General features: G+C 41.3%; 1 protein-coding gene across 5 annotated transcripts in view; it reads left to right on the forward strand.

Moving 5' to 3' along the window:
* Positions 1–26,956, forward strand: part of TTC7A (tetratricopeptide repeat domain 7A) — a 169,869-nt gene that overhangs the window by 26,287 nt on the left and 116,626 nt on the right. For 4 of the 5 annotated variants that reach the window (XM_054279311.1, XM_054279312.1, XM_054279313.1 and 1 more), the window contains 5 exons: positions 3,235–3,313; positions 6,340–6,500; positions 6,931–6,994; positions 16,820–16,957; positions 18,038–18,121. In XM_054279311.1, coding sequence (XP_054135286.1) covers positions 3,235–3,313; positions 6,340–6,500; positions 6,931–6,994; positions 16,820–16,957; positions 18,038–18,121 — 526 coding nt within the window. Of the gene's footprint in view, positions 1–3,234; positions 3,314–3,517; positions 3,536–6,339; positions 6,501–6,930; positions 6,995–16,819; positions 16,958–18,037; positions 18,122–26,956 lie in introns of those variants that run through there. The other variant, XM_054279315.1, reaches the window with a different exon arrangement.

The following is a 26,956-nucleotide window of genomic DNA, read 5'->3' on the forward strand; positions in this document are numbered from 1 at the left end:
TGCATAGAAAATAGTGTACTTCTTTATTTTCTAGTATATTAACATTTTATGTAATGTTAACCAAACTGTGTGACATAACTCTGATATGACTGCTTGACTGCTTTGATTCATGGACTGGTAATTAATTTATATTGACATGGTACATGCACAAAACAAATTTTTATGCCAAGCTGGACTGACTGGACTCCAAAGTTGCTCTTTGTCACAGTTTGTGCCCATGATTGTCTGTGTTCATTTTTATTAGATTAGCTGTAACTGAATCTTAAACTGCTCTTCATCATGTTTTTTTTCAAATGGTGCTCTAACCACTACTGTGGCTAAAACTAAAACCAATGCAGTTTAATGATCATGTTCTTTTCCCTTCCTGTTTTTCCTCATTTCTTTTTCTGGCCTCTTAGCAATACAATAGGGGCCTATGGACTCTTCCAACTCATTTAATTTCCATGATCTAATGTTCACTTATGATGCCATGGCTTGAGGGAACATTACCTGGGATTTCCAGGTAGTCCTCTATCCAAGTCCTGCAGAGACTCAAGATTGTTTAGTTTCTGATCTAAGTAAGATCAAGTGTTTGCACCATGGATTGCCAGAGGCTTTATGACAACATCCTCATCCAGTCACCTACATAGCATGTATTTCTGTTCCAAATACATACTTTTCTTTTTGTTAATTTCTTAAGGTCCTAATTAAAAAAAAGTCCCTTCAATTGCACATTTAGTATAGAAAGGGCACATATTAATGGAACAGTGAGTTCATTATTGTTATGAACAGAGCAATTCATATGCTCAAAATGAAATGTGCTCAGATGCTCTCCTGGCTTGGAACAGTGGAGTGGAAAGACAAACTCCTGTGTTTGCAGGCAGGTGTGCTCTGTCTCCTGTCACAGCTCAGTTATGTTTGATAAAGTTCAAAATACAAAAGCTGCCAAGCCAAATCCTCAGTCCTGTAGAACTGGTATTGTTGAGAGCTCAGGGGATGGAGTGGCTGCTCTTTGATAGATCCTGACCACATGGGCAGCTGTCTGGGAGGTGAGTGCTGGGTGCTCCTCCTGTGCCGCCCATTTTGCACTCCTGCCTTCTGTTAAAGGTGTTCCTAAGCATTTGTCATGTGCTGCATGGTTCCAGCCCTGACTACTGACAGATGGGCAGCAATTTGCCATTTAGTCTTTCATTCACTTCAGTGTATCTGTTCCTTGTTTTTCTTCTCCCCTTCCCCCCAGCCCAGAGCAAGGTGTTTCTGCCAGGAGGCTTAACTTGTTTTATGGCCTTGTCTAAAATGTTGGACTGTAATGGTGCCTTAGTTTTCTAGGAACAAAAAACTCATTTTATCTCCTTTGGTAGGTTTTTCTTCTTGGAAGTATGTGCCAAATGTGAAATTAATTGGCTTTGCAAGTGGTCACTTGTCTTCTTCCTGATGTTGGTTAATGGAATTCATTGGCACCTTATTAAGACAAATATCATTATGCTAACAAGAGACCTAAATAAATGCATTTTTGAAAATGCTGTAGAACTGTTATACTCCATAACTCTTCTGTCCAGCCTCCTAAGGAGCCCATGGAAGAACACAAAATGCTGACAGTTTTCAGTAATCAGGAAGAGCAATTGGGTAGCTGAATTGTGTTTTGATGGGGGAATTTATTAATTATTTCTATCTGATAGTAAATACCATGTAAACAGTTCTGTTGGATTTGGTCATTACTTGTGCATAAGGTCCAGAACTGCATCTTCATGGGTATATTGTATTCTAGAACCATGAAAAAGCTCCTGGTGTCTTGGCCCTGTCATTGGAGTGCTTGCTGAAGTATTTAAGTCCAACTTCAAAAAACATTCTTGACCTTTTTCCTCTTGATAAACTCAAACATTTTTTACTAGGGAGAAAGTGGAAGGAAAAAAGACAGCATCTGACTTTACAAGTCTTCAGCTTTTTTTCTCTTGTCTTACTTTCTTGCCTGCCTGTACACTGCCCGTGATTAGAAAGGCTACAGATTACCTCACAATTTGAAACTGAGATGTGTATTGCTTGGCAGTAAGGCCATATGCATTTGCAGTCTGTGTCATGGTGACTACAAGCTTTAGGGTGGCATTTTATGTAGCTAGTGTTCATGGTAAACAGGATGACATTTTCATTTATGCACCTCCAAAATAATTACCTTTTTTTTTTGTTGTTATCAAATGTTTGCTGTTGGTTCTGGAGTGCAAGGAGGTTTGCAGTGCATGAAAGCAGGCACAAGTGAAATTTATACTGCTTACCTTCAAAATTTAATCAGTTTGACAGAAAAGGTTTTTATGGCTTTGTTTATAAATGAAATCTAGCTTTTGTCTGCGCACAAAATTCTCCTGGATAAGCTGAAGTGACAGTTAATGTACCAGTACAACTGCTTATTTTGTTGCCTTGTACAGCATTGCTTCTTTTCTCTTAGCTTGTATGTGTCTGGGTGGCTTTGACCCTGCAATGAATGTGCATTGAACCATTTTGCAGTTACTGTGGTGGTGGGGCCATGTCCTTAGCCTTGAACAGCTGATAGGCTGCCAGTGTGTTAACTGATATGTACAGTGTTCAATCTTTCCTCTCTGCATTTCCCTGAGTGCACAGGCACGATTAAGATAGCATTTGGCAACTAGTCAGCTTTAATTGCTCATGGTGTATGCAAAATAATGATTTTTTAAAAAATTTGGTTTTTTTTAGTCTAACCCTTTTACTGTGGGTTAAGCTGTGCTTGCAGACAGTTACTGCAACTTAGCTGCCTGATAATTAACTGTTTAAACCACTGTAATTTCATCATGTGCCTGGACCATCAGACACAAAGCATTTAAGCACCACCTAAAAGAAATCGTCACTTTAAAGCATCACGTAAGCTCAATATAATTCAAACAAGTACAATCTGTGTGTATGAAGAAGAGATGTGGATGCTTTTAAGGAGCAGCATCTGTTTTATAAATGAGCTATGAAAGGCTTCCAAATGTCCCCTCTGTTCATCAAATGTGAATGTGATCTTCTCTTAGGAAGCCATCTGGAGTAAGCAATGCTGCAGTCAGTGCCTTGCTCTGTGCCATTGTCCTGTCTGTGCCTCAGAGTGACTTGTCTCACTATTGCACACTCAGTGTTAGTGATTGTTTCAAGGGTTGCTTGAACTTCAGGTGTGGTGCCGAGCTTTGGCACATCGTAAAAATATTCTATCTCCATTGTGCTGATTTTTGGGGGTTTTTCATTATTTTTTTTCTGTCTTCCCTATAGAAATATTGTGAAAGGAATGAGGAGTCTGCGAGAAGTACTACGGACTGTAGAAACAAAAGCTACTCAGACCTTCAAAATGGTAAGGGAATGGGAAATGGGAGGGTGGGGCAGTCGGGTATGCAGGACTTCTCTTAATTGGCCAGTGTTGTAGCACAAAAGTGTATTTGTCCTCACTTGATTGATTGCTGCCTTTATTTTTTTACCTTTTTTTTCTTTTTTTTAACTTTTGGAAGTCATATGTCAAGTGATCCCCTTAATTCAAAGACCTGCCCAATTGAAACCTCCAGGCTTTCAGACCTAGGTGTGTACGTTACTTTTGTTTGGTTTGTGTTTTGTTTTTTGTTTGCTTTCTTGGTTTCAGTGCATTTTCTATCCCTAGTAGAAACAGAGATGTTATTAGTTTGACAGTGCTGTGCTCAGGTGAAGCTGTCTTGTTCTCTTTCTCAGTTTCAGTGTGCATGCACACCTTTCTGCATTTGCATGTAAAGGATTAAATACTTCTGTCTCTTGGAACAAGCAGTGCTTTTTTTAGACTGACATCTTTCAATGTTCCTTCTGTAAAAACCCTCTTCAATACAGTACAGAGTGATTTTAATTGTTTTAAATTTTGTTTTGGTGTTGGCATTCTGCTTCTTTGCATCCTTTTATCCTGAATGTCTCAGGTAAAGAAATATTTATGTGCCTGTTTACCTTCTTGGACCTTTCTGTCTCCCCTTGGAGGGATCTTGTACTGAAGTTACTCAAGAGGTGACAAGGTCAACAGCTTGCAGAGTAACAATCTTGGGAATAAAAGCTTTGCAGCCCTAAAAGCATTGATACTCTTACAGCTAAACTTGTACTTGATTCTGCTTTGTGTTTTGTATCATTCCAGAGAACTTGGGCAGGGGAGGTGGGCGTGGGTTTGTGTAGTGTTTCTGAGACTACAGATGCATGTGGAAACTTGTCCAGCAAATTAGAAGAGATGACTTAAATAATTGTCCACTCATATGGTTGGATCCTTTTCCAAGCTGAGATCAGGGTTCAGCAGTATTTTTGTGCTCGCCTGTTTTATCACTTTGCTGAAATGAGCCTGACCATCTGCTGCTCCTAGACTGTGACAGAACGTGGCTCAATTGCTCCTGTCCCTGTGCAACTGGGGACAGCTGTACAACACCCTGGGGGATTTGTCCCTTAGGGGAACTCTCAAGGTGTTCATTCAATAGCTTTTCCTGAGATTTAGAAATTGCATTTTCATCTTCTTATTTATTTTTAAAGAGCCATCAAGAGAGCAAAGGGAGGATTGTGCTTAATTAAACAAGTTTTTCAAGCATGAAAGTAAAACACATGATTTTTTTTTCCTCTAATTTGTGGGATCACAGTGTTCTTCAAGCATAATGATGCTTTTTTTAGCCAAAGGCAGAAATAACATTAATCAGAGTCTTGGCCTTTTCTGGTTTGTTTGGTCTTATTCAAAACAAGAGTGAAGCTAATTTACACAGCTACTGTACTGTATGTTAAAATTAAAGACACTAGAAGTGTTTGTTGCTGCCTTCTGAATGGCTTACCACAAACTGTACTCCTACTTCTGTGTGAACCAGTAGAGATCTTTGTATTGCTGGCAAATTATTTTCCCTCCCCTCTAAGACTATAGGAAAAAATATAGGAGAGTTGACTCCTCAGGGTAAAACTGACTAAATAATTACACACTGAGATGATAAAATGATACTGGCTAATGTTGCAGGGCCCTGGGCTATTTTGCTCATAGTTACTTGCTATAAAAAGCACAGAAAAGCTTAGTTAGAAACAGACAGCTTTCTGTAACTTGTCAGTAGCAGGGCAGGGAAGGTCTTGGGGTTTCCAGGGAGTTGCATGTGGTGACATTTCTTTGAGACACCATGGTACACTCAGCCCACTGCCATCAATGAAGCCTCCCTTTATGATGTTTAAGGGGTGGTACTGTGGTTGTATTTTAGACTAATTCAGTGAATTCACGTGTGGTGAGGGGGTAAAAATCAGGAGCCTTGCATCAAAGGAAGTTATTTTGCTGTAATTGGGAATAGGAACTTTTAAGTGTGGCTTATTTGATCCCATAGATTTTGAGGTATGACATCTATAACGTATGTGTCCTGATATTTAAAAGAAAATTACTGTTGGTGGGCTCATAATACATCTCTAAGTGTACATTTCATATAAAGTACATATCCAGTAGTCAGAGAAGTTGCAAAATGCTATTTGCAATTATTAGGACAGAAGTGCTGAAGTTTCAGCCTGCCCTCTGTTTTGTGCAGGATTTACTTTACAGCAAAGAGTGGTGTGCTGCTTAGAATTCATACAGGACACCACCCATTGTGATGTCTCTGAGCTTGTTTGCAGGCTCATCTATGTACAGTGCAAGAAATTATAGATTTGATGGGTATCAGGCCAGCGTAAATGCCAAAGATACTTCTGCTTAGTGAAGTTAACTTGCCTCCTTTTGGGCCCAGCTTGCCAGCTGTGCATATGAAGTGGAAAGCAACTATTGAAGGGTCTTTGGCTACTTGATGATAAAAAAAGTACATGTGATGTTGCTGTCTCACTATAAAGTTCCTAAGCATCTTCTCTCCTCCCTCCTTTACTGCAAGAAGAAGAGAGAAGCAGTACCAAGATGAAACTATGAGTCTATAAGGGAGAGTGACATGAACAGATAAAAGGTTGATCTTTGAAAGCTAACACAAAAGTTGCCTCTGCTCTTGAGACTTGCATACAAAGTTCTGAGGCTGAGCACACGATGTCCTGTCATCCCACTCCTATATAGTAACTATTGTGAGATTGTCTCAGCAGTCCATGTGGCAATCAGTTGTCCTTGTTCACCAAAGCATCCCTTGCTGTCAGGCCTTTTTAATAACTTTTTTCCTAGAGCATTGCAACAAGACCGTGTAAATGCAGAAGTTTGGTCTTTTCTCAGGAGGGAAGAAACTGTCCCTTTTGTAGACCTTAGCAGGTGATTTTGCTACTCCAACTTTCTGAAGAGTGGTGCTGTCACACTGGTACATCTCCTTCCCAAGGTGGAAGGAACATAGTGAGAGGTGAATCTTTTGTTTGGAGAAGGTTTCACTGATATATGTCTTTTTCTGTACTGATCTCTAGACTGCAGCCAAACAGTTAGCCCAAGTACTTCTGCATTCCCTCAGTGAAGACTGTTACTGGAGCCCTTTATCTGATCCACTTCCTGAGTTCATGAACAAGGAATATCAGTCTTATGTTAGCAATCTTCTTTGTCGGAGGCCCGAGCTGTACTCAGAAGAGAAGTAAGTGTTCATTTTTATTTCAGTTCATTGGAAGGAGGAAGGAGTGTATTTGAACACTCCTCAGTACTACTAATTATGTCACTGATTCATGTAGTAGTTTTGTGCCTTCCTGTTTTTCAACGTCCCACTAAAAAGTCTGCTGAAAAAATAAAACCTTAAACTTTGAGTGTTTCCCCCCCCACCTCAGGAAGAAGCAAGTCCAGCCAAAGGGCTGTCTTTGCTATGAAATTGAAATAATCTATTTAGGGTTCAGCATAACTCACTAAGATATATTGCAGAGCTTTTAATTGTGTGAACCTGCAAAGACAGTATTACCTAGCAAATGAATTATGCATGAGATGTTTCAAGTTACTGCTTCTCTTGTGAAATGAGAAAGAGGCTGGCAGGATAACTCTTGATCTTCCTCACAAAAATGTGTTCTGTCTTTCAGTGTGTACTGCCCTCAAGACAATGTAGAAGAGGCTCTTCTCCTCCTCCTAATCAGTGAATCCATGGTAAGCCAAAAATGAGTTTGTAGTATTAATAGTGCAAAGGGATATCTAGCATTTCCTTGTCTCCTGGTTGGTTTTGTTTACAGAATCTTCCCTAGATAAACAGAAGCAAAGCTTCAGATGCTGAGTGGAAGTGCTATCTATTCTTTTATTAGTGGCACCCCCTTTTTTAAGTGGAATTTCCGTGAAGAGTTTTGGGAATTGTCAATAAGAGACATTGATTGCATTCACCATAGCTGTATGCAGGTTCTGACATCCAGATACATTGTCAGTAGACAGACATTTCCATTCATAACATCTGTGGATTTATGGATCAAGAATGAGAGGAAGAGGCCTTGCCTAAAGCCAGGCATGATGGTGGTACCTGCTGTTAGGAATTGCAGGATGCAGTACTCAGCTTTCATGCCTTAGTCTGCAGTCGTTTGTTTTTTGACAGTTTCTGATGCAGTGATACAGGAAATCGTGTGACCTGAAGAAACAGTCATAATAAGCTGCCATGAAATAATTAGATTTCTTCTATTTATAATGTTGGTGGCTTTAAAAAATCCATTTAAGAGGCAGGCAGAAAACTGGAGGAAAAATAATTGCATGGTGACCTTTGGTAATTTTCATGTTCTGAGAAGATGCAAATACACAGAAAATGTGTAAGAAATGTTTTCTGAAAATGTGTAAGTAATGTGTATTTTGCTTTAAATACAGAGTGGTCACTTGTACTTCAAAATGAGATTCAAAACCTTGGAACATCAACAACCTTCTTAGAAATTTTTTAATAACTTTCAGACAAATTGAAAAAAGATACTGTGGAAACTTTGGCTTTTGCTTTCTTCAGTTTTTCTTGTCTGGTTCTTCTGGCACAAGTCCTTTTCCTTTCCCACAAACTTCTTCAGAAGAGGGCAATTTAATATTGTCTGCTTTTAAAATTCAGGGAAAAATTGAAGAGGTGGAACCACCCCAAAATATTAAATTGACTTCAAAATCATGTACTTCTGAGTGTTGCTATGTGCTTTTCAGTGTTTTCTAGATTAAACCTCTTCATCACATCTGCTTTGTGTTTTCAAGGGTTTTTCTTTAGTCAGAAGGGCTTTTCATAATTAGAAGTGGAGACTACAGGAGTGAGGGCTTGTAGGATATCATGTGCACTTCTATTAAAATCAGAAGTACTCCTGTCAGTGGGGGCTTGTTGGGGCTGCTCCAAGCAGGAGGAGGATTGGGGTCTGGAGCAGTGACAGAACAGGCTGCTCCAGCCTTTGTGGGATTGGACTTGCTGTTATAGAGTCCGTATGGAACCTCAAACTCCACAATCTTTTTCTGCTGAGGAGGAGAAAGTTATCCCTACCTAATAGCACTTAAAATGTTGAACTAACTGGTCTTTAGCTAAATTATGGATGAAGTAGTGTGAAAATGGTATTGGTAGAAACAGGACTGCTGTGGTGAGTTCCAGGTTAAGTAAGCTTGGTATATGCTTAAATGCTGCTTCTGATATATAGGAACTTCCTGGAGGAAGATGCAAGGCACTTTGATTTGCTACATATAAAACAAACAAGAGAAGCTCTTTTAGCAGAGCACTGTAGGAACCACATAACTGTATTTCTGATTTTGGGGAAATGGAACATCTGAGCCTTCATCTTCCATCAGCCTTGCCATGAGTTTGTTCTAACTAAAATTCAGGACAAGAAATACACTTAGGAATCACATGAATGTTCTTCCTAAGTGAAGGAACAGAGGGAGCAATCTAATTTTTACATATGTTTGTAATCCATAAATACTTTTGTGTACATTTTTATTATGGTACTTAGAAAGGGAAGTTTTGTTTAACTTACGTGACATGTTTCCCTAACAGCATTGCTGTAGGCTAGTGAGTTTTCTCATGTGCAAGTTTGTTGTTTGTTTGAAGTTTTGGTTTTTAGTTTTATGTATTTTTTTTTTCTTTAAAAAAGCAATTTATGGAATCTCATGAAATGAGCTAACTGGAAGCAAATTTGTAATTGAGGGCTCTCCCTAATGATACAATGTTAACAACTGAATAAAACATACTTTGCTTCCTGGAGACAATGTCAATGGCAAGTGTTTCTGTGGGCCAGTAAGCAACATAGTTAGTGTTCCTGGATTTTGACTGGATTAGGTGTTCTTCCAGTATTTACAATTGTGAACCCCTTAAAATGAAACAGAAGTATGCAATTACATTGGCTTCTCTGATGCTTTGGTCTGTCAGAGCAAAACTGACCAGAAAGGTGGTACTTCTGATTTTTAAAGAGACAAAAGCAGTCAGGCCATTGTAACTCTCTTGCAGGACTGTAAAGCCGAACAGCTTCTTCACAAACCTGTTCCTTACTCCTGCCACTCTAAAATTACCTTGAAGAGGGACAGAATTAGGGGAAGGAGACACAGAAAAAAAATTCAGCTTGTGGAGGGGACACAGAGTAGAGATGAACTGGGGAGGAGCATAAATCATCAGAGAACCTCTAAGTAAATATGTGCTGAAAAGGAGATGTGGTACTTTTTCAAGAATTATACAGCTGGAACACCTTTGCTGCTGAAATCCACTTTGTATGTTTGACTTGCCTTCCTAAGGTGAAGCTGACATCTGCTTTGCCAGAATCTGTGTGACTTCCAGGAAGATGTTATGGGGGGGTAAAACTGTTCCTGTGAAGGAGAAAGCAAGAAATTGCCTTGAGATTCTTGAAAGCCAGAGCCTATTTCTCACCAAACCTTCTCTGGCTCTTAATGGTGGACAGTTCTGGCTTGTGGTTACTTATGCCTTTTCCTTGCATTGCAAGGGACTCAGTTTGCATATTCTGATGGGATGAAATGAGAATATATTCAAAGGAGGAAATTAACAGTTCCTTCACTATTTCACTCTGCCTTTGAGCCGAAGAATGTGAAAGGTTGTCAAATGGCCAAATAACATGGAATCCTCTTTCATGGCTCTGGAGATGTGTGGATATATTAACACTTTCACTGAAAGCTTGTAGCCTGCTTTGCCCTGGCATCTCACGAATTGCCTCCTGTGTTCTCTATGTCCTGTTAAAAATGGGAACCTATTTTCATAAGCTGAGGTATCTCAGTAAACAATGAGAAGAATCCTGGTTGTTGAGCTTGGCAAATGTTCCTTCTCTGTGCCAGCTGTTCTTTAGTCACAGCCTTCGGCTGTAGAGTTCTCATGAAGGAATCTAGTGAAACAAATCAGGCAGCCTGAAGATTGCCACAGTCAAAGCTGTTTTTATGGTTGTTTGTGGCCTCCTGGCTACTCTGTCATTCCTTTTGTATAGCCTAAGTTATGGTGTGGATGGGCTGTGTTTCTGAGAGGACAAAATGCTCTCCTTCAGACCAAGAAGGCCAGTTGGTGACAGCCTTTACAAGCTCAGGCTGTGGCAGAATGATGTGCTCCTATCACGTGTTGGAGAAACATGGCCTTGCCTATTTTTAAACCACTAGTCCTCTCTTTTACTGTATTTAACCCATCTAAACCAGTGACACTGATTGTGAGGAGAACTGAGGACATATTGTCACTTGCTGCAGTGTGATTTTTCTGCTTCACCTACCAATGGGAGCAGGACTGGTTCTGCCATCAGGGACTTTGGTGCTTTGAGCTGCAGGGTGTAGACAGAGGAGGTTTGGCATGACTAACCCTTAGCTGCAGTTTTGTTTATTTTAATAGCTATTCCCAAGAGTGTGCAGAGTTGACTGCACTGCCCTTAAAGTTAACCAGAAGCTTCTCAGAGCGAGGAATGGAACACTTAGTATTACTTTTCTGTGTTTACTTTTGAGGTTGAAAAAGAAAAGAAAAAGTTCTTTGTTTGCATTTAGAAACCTTCCCTTCTTGAATCTGAGGTCCAACATACAGTCTGAAATGCCTTTATTCAGTGCTGGCAATGCTGGCTCTTACAACTGGGGATTTTGGCTGGTGTGGTCCACCAAACAAACCAGGTAACATGGTTTATTTTTTTTGGCTTTGTATTCATTCATACTGGAAATAAAGCTCCTTGTATCCAAAACTAATAAATTCTGTGCCTGTGTAATGAAGATTAGAAATGTCATCCACATCTTATCTCTGATTTGAATCCCTAAAGGCGATTTGACCTTGGAGGGCCTGAGAGCATGAAACAGATGGTGAGGGGGAAGAAAGATACTGGGACTTGTCCTGTTCTTTTTACTGGTGAGAACAAACTTATGGCTGAGAGCACGCCTTTAACAGAATCACGTTAAACCCGTGTATTTTTAAACACAGAAATAAGTAAAACCTGTTAGCTCTTCAGTTCCTAGTTTTATAAAATAACACTGTCCAACAAATGAGTTGGTGAAGAAGAATCTCTTGTTGCTTTTGTAGGCTGGTTTTTCCTTTTTCCCTTTTTTTTTTAATGGCACCAAGCCCAGTGATGATACTACAGCTGGACGACCATCATGACTATTTTACTGAGGGCCATTGGACTGTGGCAGCTGAGAGAGACAACTGGGGGCAGGGTTGCCTGCTCTGTTGGTTCCTGCCAAATCACACTTGTGCATTTACAGTAGCAAATCTGGCTGTCTCTTAACCGGTTTGCAAGGCAAAGCTTTGTGTTTGGGACCTGCAAAGATGGACTGCAGAATGTTTCTAGTGGGAAATACACTACCTCTGCTAATTACCTCTTGAATAAATGTTTCTAATGTGAGTTGCTAGAGAGCAGGGTATGAGAGCTTTTTTCCTTCTGCTTTGCACGTGAGTCTTGTTTCCAAACTTGCAAGGAGGATGTAAATTCTTGGAAGATAGCTTTCTAAATCCAGATAACTGTTAGCAAATGGATGACCTTGTTACCCAAGATAATATCCATAAACAAATTTGCTTACTTTCTGCTTCTGTCTTCATTTTGTGTAGGGTTGTGTGGCTATTTTGGATGGGGCTGTATGTCTGTCTTACTTTCAGTGATGTTTCCAGAATTAGTTCTGCTACAGTACAAGGTGTTAGAATGCACCTGAAACATGTAAAATATATCTGTGTGGTCATATTTAATAGGCAATTATAAGGGGCTGTTTTGATGAATTGACATCTGAATTGGACTCCAGTAACTTCTGGTCTGTTGCTTACCAGAAATGAGACAGATGCCATGTGGTTCACAAGGGGATAAGTTTTCATTTGCTGTGCTTCTGGTCTGAAGTGGAATGAGTTGTACTATCTATCTGAGAGGAGTTTTGTGAGTTCCTGGGGCATGGTTTGTCCTCCCTGTTCTACCCACATGCCATTTTCACAGCAGCTGTGCAGTCAACCCTTAATATTTTCTTTGCATATGTTAGTGAGGGAAACCTTCAGGTGCTGTGTAGAGATGATCAGTAACTTAGGCAAAAAGTCTGTAGCCTCTTGCATTGAACAGGTTCTTGCCATTGTGAAGAATTAATTTATTTTATTGGCAGTACAGGCAAAACAGCCAGAAGGGAGACCCAAAGGATATAGGCTAAATATTCCCCAGCTCTTAGCAGAAAAGGCATCAATTGCATGATTTCAAAGGGCTGTTGTCAATCTTACACACACGGCATTTGTTTTTCTCTCTTAATGGTAGTATTGAATCACACCAATTACATTATTACAGTACACTGTGTAAAACATGCTGCTGTTCTGTATAGATGGGTTGCAGTGGATCTGGCAATTATGTCTATTATGAAAAGACACAAGTTGAACATTCGAATGCCCATGAATTAGGGGGCAGGCAGCAGGCACTCATTAAAGATTTTAATTGCTTTCTTTTTCTTCTTTGGGAAAAAGCAGGGGAAGCCATGTTTCAAAGTGAGCAATTAAAGGATACTTCATAGCTAATTGCTGTGAGAAGGGGCTGCTACATGGAATATACTCTATTGTAATTCATATGATTACTTGACGTTTTATTAAGAAACACATCTTTGTACCGTGGTAAATTTAATTTTCTGCAGTATAACTGTGTGCGTAATAACTGCTGAAGTAATGGCTGTTTGGATTTGCTGTGGCTCTTTTCCTTCCTTCCTGAAATAAACAAGCCATAAATAAATATCACTGATGTACAGCAAATCCTCTGTGGATGGGGGGGTTTATCTAGTTTGCAGGTGAGTGTCCTGTGTGTGTGGGTAGGAAGGCCCGAGCTGTGTGCAGCTCAGCACCGCGGCTGCTCGGAAAGGCAGAGGCAGCACAGGTCTCAAAGTCCCCTTTGGTGGCATTGCTGTGTTTGGAGCCAGAGCGAAAAGCCCTGCTGACCCCAGGCTCTGTGCCCTGTCAGGTTCAGAGACACCACAGGGCCTGGATGCTGGGTTAGCTCAGGGCTGCCAGCTTGGGCTGGAGCCCCTTGGGGGTGTGTGGCCTGCAGACGGGCTGTGCCACTGGGCTGGGGAAAGGGAGGCTGAAGATTCTCAACGTCCTAGGTCTGGGCTAACTGCAAAATGTGTCCAATCTCCCCAGATAGGACTGGTGTCATGTCTGAGCCCCCTACATGCACAGCTAATTGTGCCTTATGCGTCCCAAAATTTCCAAGTGTGATGCATCTCCGGGTTGCTCAATTACCTTGGAATACTTCAAAAAAAGGAACATTTACTGTATATTTTTGCCTTTATAATGCAAGTTATGCTAATTCCCAGTGGTGCAACTTGTGTTGGTAGCACTAGTGTCCTTCCCCATCCCACAAAACAGCCTTGAACAGAGCTTCTCTAGGTGTGACTTTTCATCTCTCTCCATCATGCTTGTATGCTGTGAATTATGTCTGTGTGACAGTGGGAACGGCTTAAAGGGAATAGTCATGGTGGGGATGTTGAAAATGTATTTGTAGCTATGTTTTACTGCTGCTAATAGTGGAGAGGGAGGAAATAATGCAGTAGGACAAATTGAAATTGCTACTTATGTTATGGATACACTGCTTGAGACCAGTGTTGTACAAATAACCTTTTTTCCAATTGTGTTCAGGAAAATTAGTGGTCTGAAACAACAGAAATACGAGTGTTGAAAAAATGTTGGTTTTAATAGCTTAGAATTTTTTGCATTCTCAATGCAAAATGAAGTGTCTCTCTGTGTACATTTCAATAGGTAAAATTCCCCATCCCACAGAATGGGGGTATTCTTCATTGCAGTAGCTCTGCAACTGTTTTGCCCCTGTACTTGCCAGTGACTGTCAGGATTTCTCACTGAGAGATTAATATTTGCAAAAACATAAACAAAGGCAAAGAAAATAAAAAGGTTGATGATTATCTGAGGGACAGCAGCTTGCCCTCTGTGAGAGGCAGGCCATAGAGACATGCCAGTTTCCTGAGTGGGTTTCAGGAAATAGTGATTCACATTCCCTTCTCTGAGCTCTGTATGGACACTGCAGTAGTACCTTGAGCCTTACTTAGGACAGTGATTTACCTTATTGTGTTAGACACAATCCATATTCTTGCTACTGTTCAGTCAGTTTTTTTATGAGGTTTGTACCTTTTGGTTTTGGGGTTTGTGGGGTTTTTATGTCCCTACTATAATGGGGGGTCTTGATTTATTTTTTTAGAGCAGCTGGAATTAGCAATTGGGAATAGATTCTGTATTAAAGAAATTGTTGAGATAGAAGTAACAATGAATTTGCTAGTGGCAACTTTTATGCTTTTATGGAAGCATAGAGAGTGATAGATTGCAAAGACCTTCTATGGCTTTTAGATTTAAAACCTTGAACAAAATCAGCAGGCTTATGACCTTCTTGGAAAGAATATTCATGATGCCTATGCATATGTTGCATTTAACTGCTGTCTGCTTGGGTGAAGTATGATATATACAATACATAATACTACAATTTTAGAATGTTGCATCCTTGCAGTATGCCCTGTATTCCTGCTTTTGCAGGACTGGGGTGTGTTCTTCATTCTAGTACCAGTATCTGTGGCAAAATGTGATGGACAGTCATAAGTTTTGATTAATTTTGTGTCTATGCTAATGCATCCACTTAAAAATCATAGCTTGGTACTTGATGGATACTCAAAAAAGCATCAGGCTGTAGCTGACTGTAATGGGAGGTTGTTAATGAGATTGCAGAGCATGGGGGTGCTGTCTCAGTAGCTGTTTGCTACGAACAATTGTCATAACAATGTAACCGGTGCAGAAAAAGCTGTTAATGCTATTGTATATATGTGGGAGGATTCACTTGGCCATAAGGATCATACAGTATATGGCTTTACTTAACTCCTTTTTTTCCTTTTAAAGTAGCAGTCTTATGTTAAATCCAAGCAGAGCTTAAGCATGTATTTATTTTTTAATTTTTTTACATTCTGCTAATAAAGATAGACAAGCTATGCCTCTGTACTCTTGGCAGAATTTTTAAAGTAGTTTTCATTCTGTCATGCATTCTGTTTTTCTGAACTATTTTTTTTAATCACGAATTGCATCTTTTGCAGTAGCGTGAAAAAGAAAAATGCCTTTGTGGCTGCAGGAGTTGCTGTAAGTTTATTTGTGCAAACACTGGACTGGGTCTGATCTGTCAGCTTGCCTTTAGCTGCAGTCACCATTTAGCTCTTGGTTGAGATTGTGTTAGTTGTCAGTAATTTTGTTTGCAGTCTCGGCTGGAGGCTGTGATGAAGAGTGTTTGGAACTGGGGCATTACACAGATAAAATCATGATGAAACAGCTGCAGCTTAATCACAATGAAGTATGTGTGGGCTTTAAGGGCTGCATATTCTGGAAATTTTTATTATGCTTAATTCCCATGTTTAACCTTTTTGCAGAAAAAAATAATCTCACCACAATTAGAAAGAAATAGGTGTAAGATTATAGTTGTATTGTAAAACAAATCTCATAACCTTCCTGTTTCAAGGAGGGAACATTTTGTTTGCCTTTGCTCAAGGTGAATTTGCTGGCAGTTTTCTTGATTTTTCTGCTGTTTTAAATGTCTAGACTTGAGTGTCTGATGTTGCACCTCTTTTTAGCTGAGAAGCCCAGGGCAGTGTGTCTGTGCTATCAGATGGTGCTCAGGCTCAGTGGCATCCAGCACTGCCTCTCCCAGAGGCTGGGTAGTCTCGGTGAGGCCCTCTGTGTTTGGAAATCAGAAGGAATTTTCCCTTTACTCTGGAATTGTCATCTCCCTCTTTGTGCCCAGAAAAGCACAAAGGGCTGGGATTTGGAGGTAAATCTGAGTCTGTGGCATGTAGTATTTTGGGATGTACTCAGAAACTGCTGAACTGATTGTTTCTGTCAAAAGTAATGTTTCTTCTCGATCTAGGCCCAGCGATGTACTGATAGATTAGCAAAATTAAGACATGTTTTATATATTTGAAAAAACCAATTTGTTATTGCATTGCCCAAACCTTTAATTGCTTTAAGTTGATGACAGGCAAATCTGATTACTTAGGCAACCTGCTCAAATTAGACAATAAAAGGTCAGTAGCAAAAAAGAACAACAAAAATGGATGCTATTGTGAAGAAATCTAGTGTAGACACGGAAGATAAATTATGAAACTTGGAAGCAGTTATCATAGTTGCAGGCAATTGAAGTAATAAGGAAGATGGTTTAAGGATGGCCTTGAATTTTTAATTAATGAGAAAATAAGGAAGATGGTTTAAGGATGGCCTTGAATTTCTAATTATTGAGGAAATGGGATCTGGTAGGTCTGTTTCATAATGCTCTAATTCTGTGACACAAATCCAGATGAGATATGTGTAGCAGTTCCTTCCTGTAGGTACACCTATCTTCTTGAGTTTCCTTCAGGTGGGTAGAAAACAGCTCTGTGGAAGCACCTTCGTTATGGTGGGATAAACTTTTTTTAAAAAAATCTTGAGATGATTTTAAATGAAATGCAATGAGTGGTGGGTGTAGCTTCCTATGGAGGAGTCAGTTTTGTTGTTCTCTCCTGGTTTCTGATGGCTCTGTCATGTGTGCGCAGGCGAACCGGGACGCAGTGATCAGCCGCGCCCCAGAGCAGCAGGATGACCGAGCTGTCAGCCTCCGGGACGCCTCTGCAGTCTACGACCTCCTCAGCATCACACTGGGCAGAAGAGGGCAGTATGTGATGCTGTCTGAGGTACCTCCCTCGGCCTCTGCCCCTCCCAACATGCTGGCAAAGCCCCTCTTTGTGGTGGCTTGTCAGGGAAGGTGAAAATGGAGCGTGCTATCAGCAGAAGCAGCTGCAGAGCTGTGGCTGCACAGGCTAGAAAGGCACACAGAATTGTTGGAGACATTAACATAATTTATGTGTAGGCACTTGAAAAAAGTGGCTGCCTTTTGAAGCAATGGTGTACACTAGCAAGTCCCATTAGCTGAGAAGTGTAAATGTGTCTTGGTTTGAAAAGACAGGAGGCTGCTGAGGAAGGCAGGAACCTCCCCTGAAATGGAGAACGTAAACCCTCCCCACCCCTCTGAATTGCTATAAATTTTAAGTTAAGGAGCTCTCAGGCAAAAAATATGGGAGCAGGGAATAACAGTTCTTTAATAGGGAAGAAAAATAAAAGGATGAAATGAACAATGCAGTACGCTAGAACAACACTGACAGAGTCAGAAGCCAACCTGACACCCTGTGGGTCAGGGTGCTGGTAGCAGTCCAATTGGAGTTGTGGCTGCAGTCCTCCTGAAGTGTCAGGTGTGGCTCTGTTGGAGCAGGGGGTCCTGTAGAAAAGGATGTGTTCTTCCTCCAAAGATCCAGTGGAAGAAGAGGCAGCTGCTGTTCCTTTGGGGAATCCAGTGGAGAAGCCATGCTGGTGTTCCAGAACCTCCAGATTATATCTGGGTAGCAATGCTTGGCTCCTCCCTCTGGGTGGAGCATCTCACAATGGGATGCTTTAGTTCTTATCAGCCATGCAGTGACATTCAGTAGTCTGTTATCAGCAGATATCCCCTCCCCAGGGAGGAGTGATTGTGGGATTGTGATCACTCAGAGAGAGAGATAAGGCAAACTGCCCACTTGACACAAGACAACTGCCATACAGATGGTAATGGAATACATCTTGCCTTGCAATCTGAAACAAAGTGGTGTCATTAAAAAAAAAATCACCTGGGTCTCCAGGGCCACAACAGATTGTTTCGTGACCCAAGCAGAAGTCTTCACAAAAGGTGTAAGGAAGAAAATAAATAAAGTCTGATATTCCTTTCATCATTTCTTTCTCAGTGCTTGGAGAGAGCCATGAAGTTTGCATTTGATGAATTTCACCTCTGGTACCAGCTTGCCCTGTCCATGGTAGCTTGTGGAAAGGTAAGGTTCTAACCAAAGGGCTCAGAAAGGGCACATTTTCCTCTGGAAGAGTGGATCTGGATTACTTGTTTGAATGTGTAGTGTCATGTGTGGGAAGTAGGTGCCAGCAGGCAGGTCTGTGAAAGGACAAGTGCTCTCCTTTTAGTCTCTGATTGCACTTTGTGATGAGGGGTGTGCGCTTGGTATTGAGTACTTTTCTTTCTGTGTAGTGTTTTTTTCTCATTACCGAGGAGAAAAATGGATTTTGTGCATAGCTGTGGGTTGAAAAGCATTATACAGCTGTCCATTGTCTGCAGGTTCAACATGAATGTGCTTAGTATAAGAAAGGACTGATGTCTAAAACTGCCATCAGTTCACTCTGTGTCTCTGGGCACTTGACTTCAGCTGTGGTTTCTCCATCTGTTGAAGGAAATGTAAATGTTTTTTCGTAGAGAACTTGTAAGGTTTAATATTTTTGAAGTGTTGGTGTAAAATGCGGTCTAGAAAAAGAAAATGTGAACGTTGGCATGGCCATGTGTTTCAGCATAAGTGGTTTCTTAAAATTAGTGTGGTATTTGTGAAAGTCACAGTAAACCACTGAGATGGCTGAAATGTGGTTGTGAGAAGTAGGCAAAGGTAACGGGAGCTGTTCTTTATTAGTCTTAAAAGAGTGGACTTCCTGTAGGAAATGTAGATGGTACAAACTGTAGCCAGTTCATTCTGGAGTCTCCACCTACACGTTTGGGAGGTATGAGCAAATTGATGCTGTGCAAAAGTGGACCACTTAATATGGTCCTATATTCTGTGCCCATGGAGTGTACAGGAATCCATGTGGACCTGAGTGGAGACCACCAACTAGCACTCACTTGCCAAATTCCAGCTACTACTGGTCTTTTATGGCTATAGGCTGAGCTGGAAACAGTGGCCTTGGCATGGAAATAAGAGATGAACCTATGCTTTTGCAAAGAAATTGTCTTGTGATGTGTAAGTGGCTGCAAAGCTTGGAAGTGGTCTGAAGGAATACCTTCACTTTTGTGAGCATAGGTAAAGCCTTATCTTGGAACACGGTCTGTTGTTAAGCATTCTATTTCCAAAAAATGGTAGAACAAGGAGAGAAAGTCTAATAAAGAGCATCAGATGTGACTAAGGGTATAGTAAGCAGTACTATGAAAAGACTGGAATGATTTTTTCACCTTAAAGGGGAGGAAAAAAAGTCTGAGAGAAGTCTGCAAGAGCTTTTAAAAGGAGGGATTAATCTTGTCTGTGGTGGTTAGGACAAGATGTGATGGCATCTAATTGCAACAACACAAGTTCATGTTTCTTATTAAGAGGCAAAAAAGTAAGGATAGCAGAACACTGAAAAATGAGTGCCCTGTGGAGATTGTGTGGAGCCCAAATCACTGGGGAGCTGTGGAACACCATAGGCAAAGCTGTAGTGACCCCTCAGTGAGGCACCAGGGGTGTCTTCTGTGGGACCTTGCAAACTCTGATTCTGTTCTGGAACTCCATCATTGTCTCCTTTTAAATGTAACAGATCTGGCTGATTTATGAGATACCAAAGCTTTGGCAATGCATATTAGATCAGCAGGGAGCTGAACAGAGATCTTGAGTCAGAAGGAGCCTCAGAGATTGCTACAGAAGTTTAGTACAAGCATTTCAAAATCCAATTCCAAGCTTGAAAGCAATGGCTGGACTCAGTCATGTGTAAGGAAACCTGAATGTACTGGTGGAATACTTTAACAATGAGCTTGGTGCCATGGTGCTAATACCTTGCACTGACCTATGTCAAGTGGGGGCTTACATGTCATGTCCAGCTCACCTTGCAATTCAGCTGGAGTTAGCACAGTCCTGCCCTCTGTGTCTGTGCAAATCCTGCAGCTACCTGAATCCTTGGTACTGAGGACAGCAATGATACACAGGCCATGACAGAAAGGCACAAAATTTTACCATGAACATGGGGTTTCTTTCTCCCAGAACATCTGGGAGTTCTATAGGCTTTACAGGTTGTGTAACCTGGTTCTCAACAGCAGACAATGCTATAGCTCTAGTAATCTGCTGGAGAGCAAATGAAGATCTTTAACTGCTGATGTTTAAGTGAGTGTATGCAGAGAATAATTGTGCTTCAGTCTTAGGTTAGCATAGGTTAGGAGAAGTGGGACCTGATCTTTAGCTTCTAACAACTTGAATGGCAGTTCCATTCTTGTCCATTCTGTGTTTGTATATCTCTTCACCTTCCCTACCTGTTAAAGAATATTTGTTACTTAGATATTTGTGTTGCTCTTTATGTTTTTTATCTCTGTAGCTGTCCTATCTTTTCAGATTTTCATGTACATCATATCTTTTTGCCTGTACTTTAAATATTTACAAGGTAAAATGTCCTGATCTTGCTTATCAATGTAAAAGTGCTAAATGTTCTGAGCCCTATATGGGTCAGAGGGAATTCCCTTACCCAACAATCCCATCTGTGCAGTATTTCGCTTCTAATCCCAAAGTATTCTCTGAGGATTCCTGACATATACTCTGCAATGCGTCATCTTGCTAATGGGAGATGTGGCATACATTTTATATTGCTTTGCAGCTTGATAGCAGGACAGAGTTCATTTACAAGCAAGTGCTGCAGTGTAGCAGAAAGAGCTGATGAGAAAACAGTATGGTCAGTCTAGACTGCAAAATGCAGGGTACACTTGAGCTTTTATAGGTGAAGATCTATTTTCACCTGTCTCAGTCACAGCCAATTCATGATCTCATTTCTTGGTAATGAAACCTCACATCCTGCAGCATTACTTGTTCTGCAGTACAGCAAATTGCACTCATAAATCCTAGGCATGACAGGAACAGTTTTATCAACCTGTAAATACTGGAAACTTTGGTTTCTCTTTTTTTTAAGCATGTTTTTAGGATTTTCAATTCTGACCTTCTTAAAAGAGCCATAAAATCCTATCTCGCCCTCTATTCTATACTGAATTTAACTAGAGATATGTTTCATTTGTATATTCAGACTATGTCAATTAAGTCAAATTTCAATGTAGTTTCTACTTCTGCCAGACGAGAAATTGCCAAATGGTGATTGTCATTTTTCACAAGCGATCAGTCTGAATGTCAGGCCAGCCACCTTGGCTCATTACCACACGTAGGCTTGAGTTTACACATTATTCTGAAAAGCATGTGTCTTAACAAAAATAGGCACATCAGTGAGTTCCTACAGGCCTTGGGGCTTCCTAAAACGGTAAATGAAAAAACTCAGGGAAGCATAACCTTTCTGTCTGTCTTTTATCCACTTAAGTGGTGGAAATAATGGAGTGGCAGCAATTTCACTTTCCTGTGTTTCTCAGAAACTTGCACCATAAGAGAGATGGTGTGCTCTGGTTGTTTTTTAACCCATTTTTAGGAATGCCTTTTATATTGAGCTCTATTCACTGAACAAGAGGGGCATGTACATCTAAATGACAAAAATCCACCATTACATTTGAAATACTTTTGTAGACAAATTTAGATGGGAAAGGAAGGGAAGCGCTGAGAAAACCGAGACAATGGCAAGGACGTGGTGGGAGATGTCCTGTGTCACCAAGTGCAGTTCTGAATGCAAAGATGTGTAAATCATTCTAATGCAGTAGCCCTGTTCCTGTGGTGCTGAATGCTGAATTCTTCACAGATGCTTTGAGTTCCTTCTGCTGGTAATAACCTCAGCTGTGTGGCAGTATCAGCTGGAGGCTGAGTGGGCATTGCAGCTCCCTGCCTCGGCTGCCGTGCGTGGCCAGGCGGGAGGCTGAGTGGCAAGTGGTGTAATAGCTGGGTGCCATCTGGCAGGGTCCTCAGGCACTGAGACAAGCCACTGTCCTGCTGCCAGAGCCAAACCAGTGCAGACAGTTGCATCTGCTCGTCTCAAGATTTTGAAAAAGTGACCAGTATGGAGCAACATGGGGGAAGGAAGGACCAAACTGGCTTTTACAGAGTGGAAAAGGCTTGGTAGCGTTCGCAGCAGAGAAGAGAGGGAGCTGCCTGGGGTAGATTTGTTCTCTGCTGCTGCTTTCCAGCTCAACAGTTTTCTCTGGAGGTTACCAGCACACAGCTCTCCTGCAGACTAGGATAGCTCTACTGGCATTTCTGAACTTGGAAGCAGAATTGTCATAGTGTCTAGATGATGTATTACAAGCACAAGGGATGTGTAATAGGGTCCTTGTGCACTCACAAGCATTTCCTTGGCCTTGGACCAGTTGGATCAGTTACATGCTCCTTTTTCAGGTCCCTTTCCACACCTACTACCCTCACACAGGGCAGAGCCTGGGTGTCCCAAAGTGTTGCTGGAACTCCCTGGGTGTAGAGAAGTAGTGCATAGTGAGTAGGCTCTAGCTTAAGTTTATGGTGCTTAAGAAAGTCTCCTAGATCTGCATTGTGAGTGTTAAAATACATGCCTTGGACAGCATGATGCAACATTGATGCCTGTCTTCTGCCTACCATACAAGGAGCAAGATTTGTGTTTAGTGATACTAACTTGCCATTTTCCTAATGGTAGTGAGGGAGGGATTCTTCAAGGATAGCAGTAAAATTATTCTGTGAACACAACTGAGTCTGTGTAGTCTAAAAGTGCTGGATGCCCTAGTTGAGCCATTCAACTCTCATGAGTCTTAATCTTTAAAGTACAGTGGATGTTTATTGTTGTTAGTGTATGCAATGCATGGGAACATTTTCACAGTCGTGTTCAACGTCTCTGCCTGAAAAAACCCCACAACACAACTTGGTTGGTGAATGAAGATGGAAGGCTGGAGTATCTGCTAGGAGAGGATAACTGCTCTCGCCCCTCAGCTGTGTACTCACTGAGAGGCTGAGGTACCTCAAGAGTGAGTAAAGGAAGACTTGGGAACAACGGAGGGGTCTGTGGGGAAAAGCCTCTGTGAGAGCTCAGGGGAGCTGGGGGCAAGGACTGTGCTCAGCAGGCCTCGTGCTGGGGTTGCTCATGGGGGTTATATGTTCCTCTGGTGCCTGCCACACAGCTCTCCAGCCCTGCAGAACATGGCCAGCTCAGTGCTTGCCTTGAAAACAGCAATTGTGTGACCTCAGAGACTGCTGCATTGTTGCTGACCCTCCCCAGCCCCCTCAAGCCCATACTGAGGGCAGCACAGGAGCAGTGGTCAGCACTGCCCTGTAGGTGGATAGACCTGGCAGTAGGGGATGCTCCAAGCATGATACCTTGCAAAATGAGGCAGCTAAAGCTGCTTTCAGCTACACAAAATGCTCCTTTCTGCTTTTAGCCATTATGTTTGTTCTTCTTTAAGGCAATAGGGAAAAAAAAATCATGCATGTCTACCTGAATGGTTTTCTTAATCATGTAATGCTTCAGGAGGTGTCTGGTGTTATACAAAGTAATTGAATCCTTTTTGGCATCTGTCATTCAGCTGTGTTTCTGAGGGACTCCAGCTCTTCCCAGAGCCAGTCTTGCAGTGTCACTGTCCTCCCTGTGGCTGCTCAGCAATTGGAGATACTGCAGTCTTGCCCAAAGCTTGTGCTGGCAGCATTTTTAAGGTTTTGAAACCAGTCTTACACAGACGTGAACTCTGATTTTGGAGCCCTTAGCAAGTTGCTGATACACACTGGTCATAGCCAAATAATGACAAGCTAATGCCTGAGCTGCTCCTATCTGTGCTGCACCCAAAAAAAGGAATCCTTCACCTTATTTAAGCAGTGCAGCAAAAGCAGATGTCTCTAAGTGCTTCAAGGAGCTTCAAGTTTGACTCAGCCATGCCTGTATTGCCAATACACAGCTTTCCAGAAGGTTAGAAGGAAAGTTAAAAATATATTTAATACATAATTCTGCAGCAACAGCAGACAAATTTTATGATTTAGGCTGTTCCTTCTGTTGGTATCCTTGCAAAAGCTTAGGCTGGTTGCTAGGCAACTGACATTAAAAAAAAAAAAGTACATTTCTCTTTGTATTGCAGGCAGGAACCTTGGGAGCAGCAGAGGCCTCGGATGGCTCCTTAAATAGCATTGCTGGGGAATGAAAGTTAAAATATTGAACATTCATTGGTTAAAGATCCTGTTACAAAGGTCAGCTATCTTGGGGATATTCAATAGTTTGGTTTCCTTTGGTGCAAAGGAAAGATTAGAAGGGAGTTTGTCTGTGTGCTGTAGATAGTACAAAAATGGAAATTTCCTAAGATGCCTGGCTGTTGAGCAGAATACCTAGGTGGGCTCTATAATTGCCTTCAGGCTTAACTCTCTTTTCTTGACAGGAAGTGTGAAGTGAGGTGTTTGTCACATTAGCAAGTACAAATGTGTGCTTATAGATCTTAGAATGTAAGAGGTGCTTTTAAGAGGGAGTATTTGAAGCTGCTTAACTCCAGTGCTCTAATTTGATAAACACAAAGCAAAAGAAAAGGGATGGAATCAGTTCCTGTGTTAAGAGAAGTAAATGTCTTAGGGGAATAATGTTAGTGCTGAGATTCACAAAAATCTCTAAATTCAGTGAAAGCTAACAGCAAAACTACTGATTGCAGAGTTCTCAATTGCTTGCTCATTGTCTCATCTTTCTATGTCAGTTCAAGGTCATTTATAGCTAAATGGCTGTGAATCCCAGGACACAGGGAATAATAATACTTGCATTGGGATGAAATATTTCCTCCACTTCCCCACAATCCCTTTGAAATAGTGCAGTTTTTAGACAGGATGATGCAAGAAATACAGCAGCACTAGTTGTAGAAATTAATTTGTGTACTAAACTGCCAGGTAAATTGGGAAGGAGGCTGTCTACCAACACACCATCTTGAGGAACATTTTTCCTTCTGGCTGAAAAGTAGCAAAGAAGCAAAAAACTAGGGAGGTTTATGGAACCTGTGCAAGAGAAGAGCAACTGTTCATGGCACGTCACAAGTCTGTCAGACATTATTTACTGTCAGGAAATTATTCTTCCTTTAACTTATATCTGTGTTTTCTTCTAAATGTAAAATGGCTCTCTTATTTCCTTCTCTGATTGCTTTGGTATGGTGAGAGAGCAAAGGAGGGGAAAGAATGGGAATTGTGTTGGAGTAACCCAGAAAAACCATTTGGGCAGCATCTATGGGTTTACCATAACTGATGGCAAATTCTCTTGAGCCATTTGGAAAAGGAAGTAAGCAGATTAACTGTAGGATGCTCTTGGTTCCCTTCTGCCAATGTGCAAACATCTTTGAGGAGTATGCCTCCATGCTTCATTATTGAATTAGTAAATAAGGAGTGGGAGTTGTGTTCTGTGTTTGGATAGTTATTTTTCTTTACATTTTATTCACTTACAGAATTTAAAACCATGGCTACTATAATTATGCAGGAGGATGTGTCCTCTCCATCCTTCCCCAATAGCTTCCTTGTGATTCCTTGCTCTAGATGAGAGGCCAAATGAGACCTAGCTTTCTGAAGTCCTAGGGAACTGATTCTAGTGCAGTCATTATAAGCCAGCAATTAGCAGGTTAAATAGAAACACCATAAATCCTGGCTTGAATCATTATATGGGCCCCTCTGAAGCTCAGAATCATGAGTGGGAAGCATGTGCTCACTTGGAATTCAATTTCTGCTCTTCTCAAAACATGCCTCACCAATAAATCAAATTATTATTGCCTTGCAGTGAATCTCACAAACAATGCACTTGGCTGCCTGGTCCACCCACACTAAGTGAAAGAATATGTACATTTTAATTACCAGATTATTTCAATGTTGCACAAACACTGTTTCATATTAAATATTTTTACAAACCAATGATATTCAGTAATGAATGCTTGATATTTTTTCCCTGGCTATTAATGTCTGTAATTAGTATCTTTAAGAAACCTTGATATTACATGTCATGCCAGTCTCCTCTAAGTAAGGTCACTGTGGGAGTGGGATATTATTTCTCCTGTCATTCCTTGACTCATGTTTTCATCATCTGTATAAAATATCTGCTGAGTAAATTTTTCAAGGTGAAATTATATAATATCTCTTGAATTTTTAAAATGCAGCTGGGGAGAAAGGCTTCATGTCACCCTGTTTCCAAAACCACTTCTGCTCCATATGTTTAGCTGCAAATTTTATAAACTTCTTTAAAATGACATAACTTTGTAAATGTTTTAGGAGCAGTGCAGAAGCTGTGCCTCTTGCTCTGTAAATCCATGTTCAGAAGCTCTCAAGTGCATATGTAATAAAGTGACTCGACACCTGAGGTGTTTGTGTGTAGGCACAAGGTGGGACCTTCTCCTGTGCAGCACTCAGTAGTCACTGCTTTGCCGTGGCCTCCTGAGCAGGCCTGGGGCAGGACAGACATGGCAGGGCTCTGTGGTGTGAGGTGTTGGAGGCTGTGGTGTTGGCTTGTCCTGCAGACAGGGAGGGAGCAGAGTTCAAGAGGAACTCACAAGGAACACGTTGTGTCACTTCTCTTCTGGTGTAGGTCCTGCAGCTGTGGCCCAAATGAGGACAGGCCTGTCACTGCTTTGGCTTGTGCTAGTGCTGGTTGTGCTGATCACAGGAGAGCAGCCACCAGCTCCCAGGTGCCTCCAGCAGCTGCAGTGCTGGAGGGGAGCTGAGAAATGACTGCTGGGTTGAGCTTGTGTCTGTTTTTGCAAGCGTTGGCTCTGGACAGTGTATGGCCTTTCACGTATCTGGCCTTTGCAGTTCACTTTTGCATGGTGTGATGACAAGGGTTGGTGGGGTTCAGCTGCAGATATACTGGCTGTCACAGTGCATATTGTCCTGCTGTCACATTTGTTTTCTGGAAGCACCTGTGAATCTGGAATACAGGTAGGAGGGCAAGAAGATATCATCTGGCCTAGGTGCCTTATGGGATTATGCTTGGATTTCCAGCACATCCATCATGCTGCTGGGAATACCAGCTGCTTTCAATGCATTTTGTGT

Source organism: Melozone crissalis, unplaced genomic scaffold (assembly GCF_028551555.1).
Source record: "Melozone crissalis strain CALT ecotype California unplaced genomic scaffold, PUWL_Pcris_2 ptg000027l_1, whole genome shotgun sequence".
Classification (NCBI taxonomy): domain Eukaryota; kingdom Metazoa; phylum Chordata; class Aves; order Passeriformes; family Passerellidae; genus Melozone; species Melozone crissalis.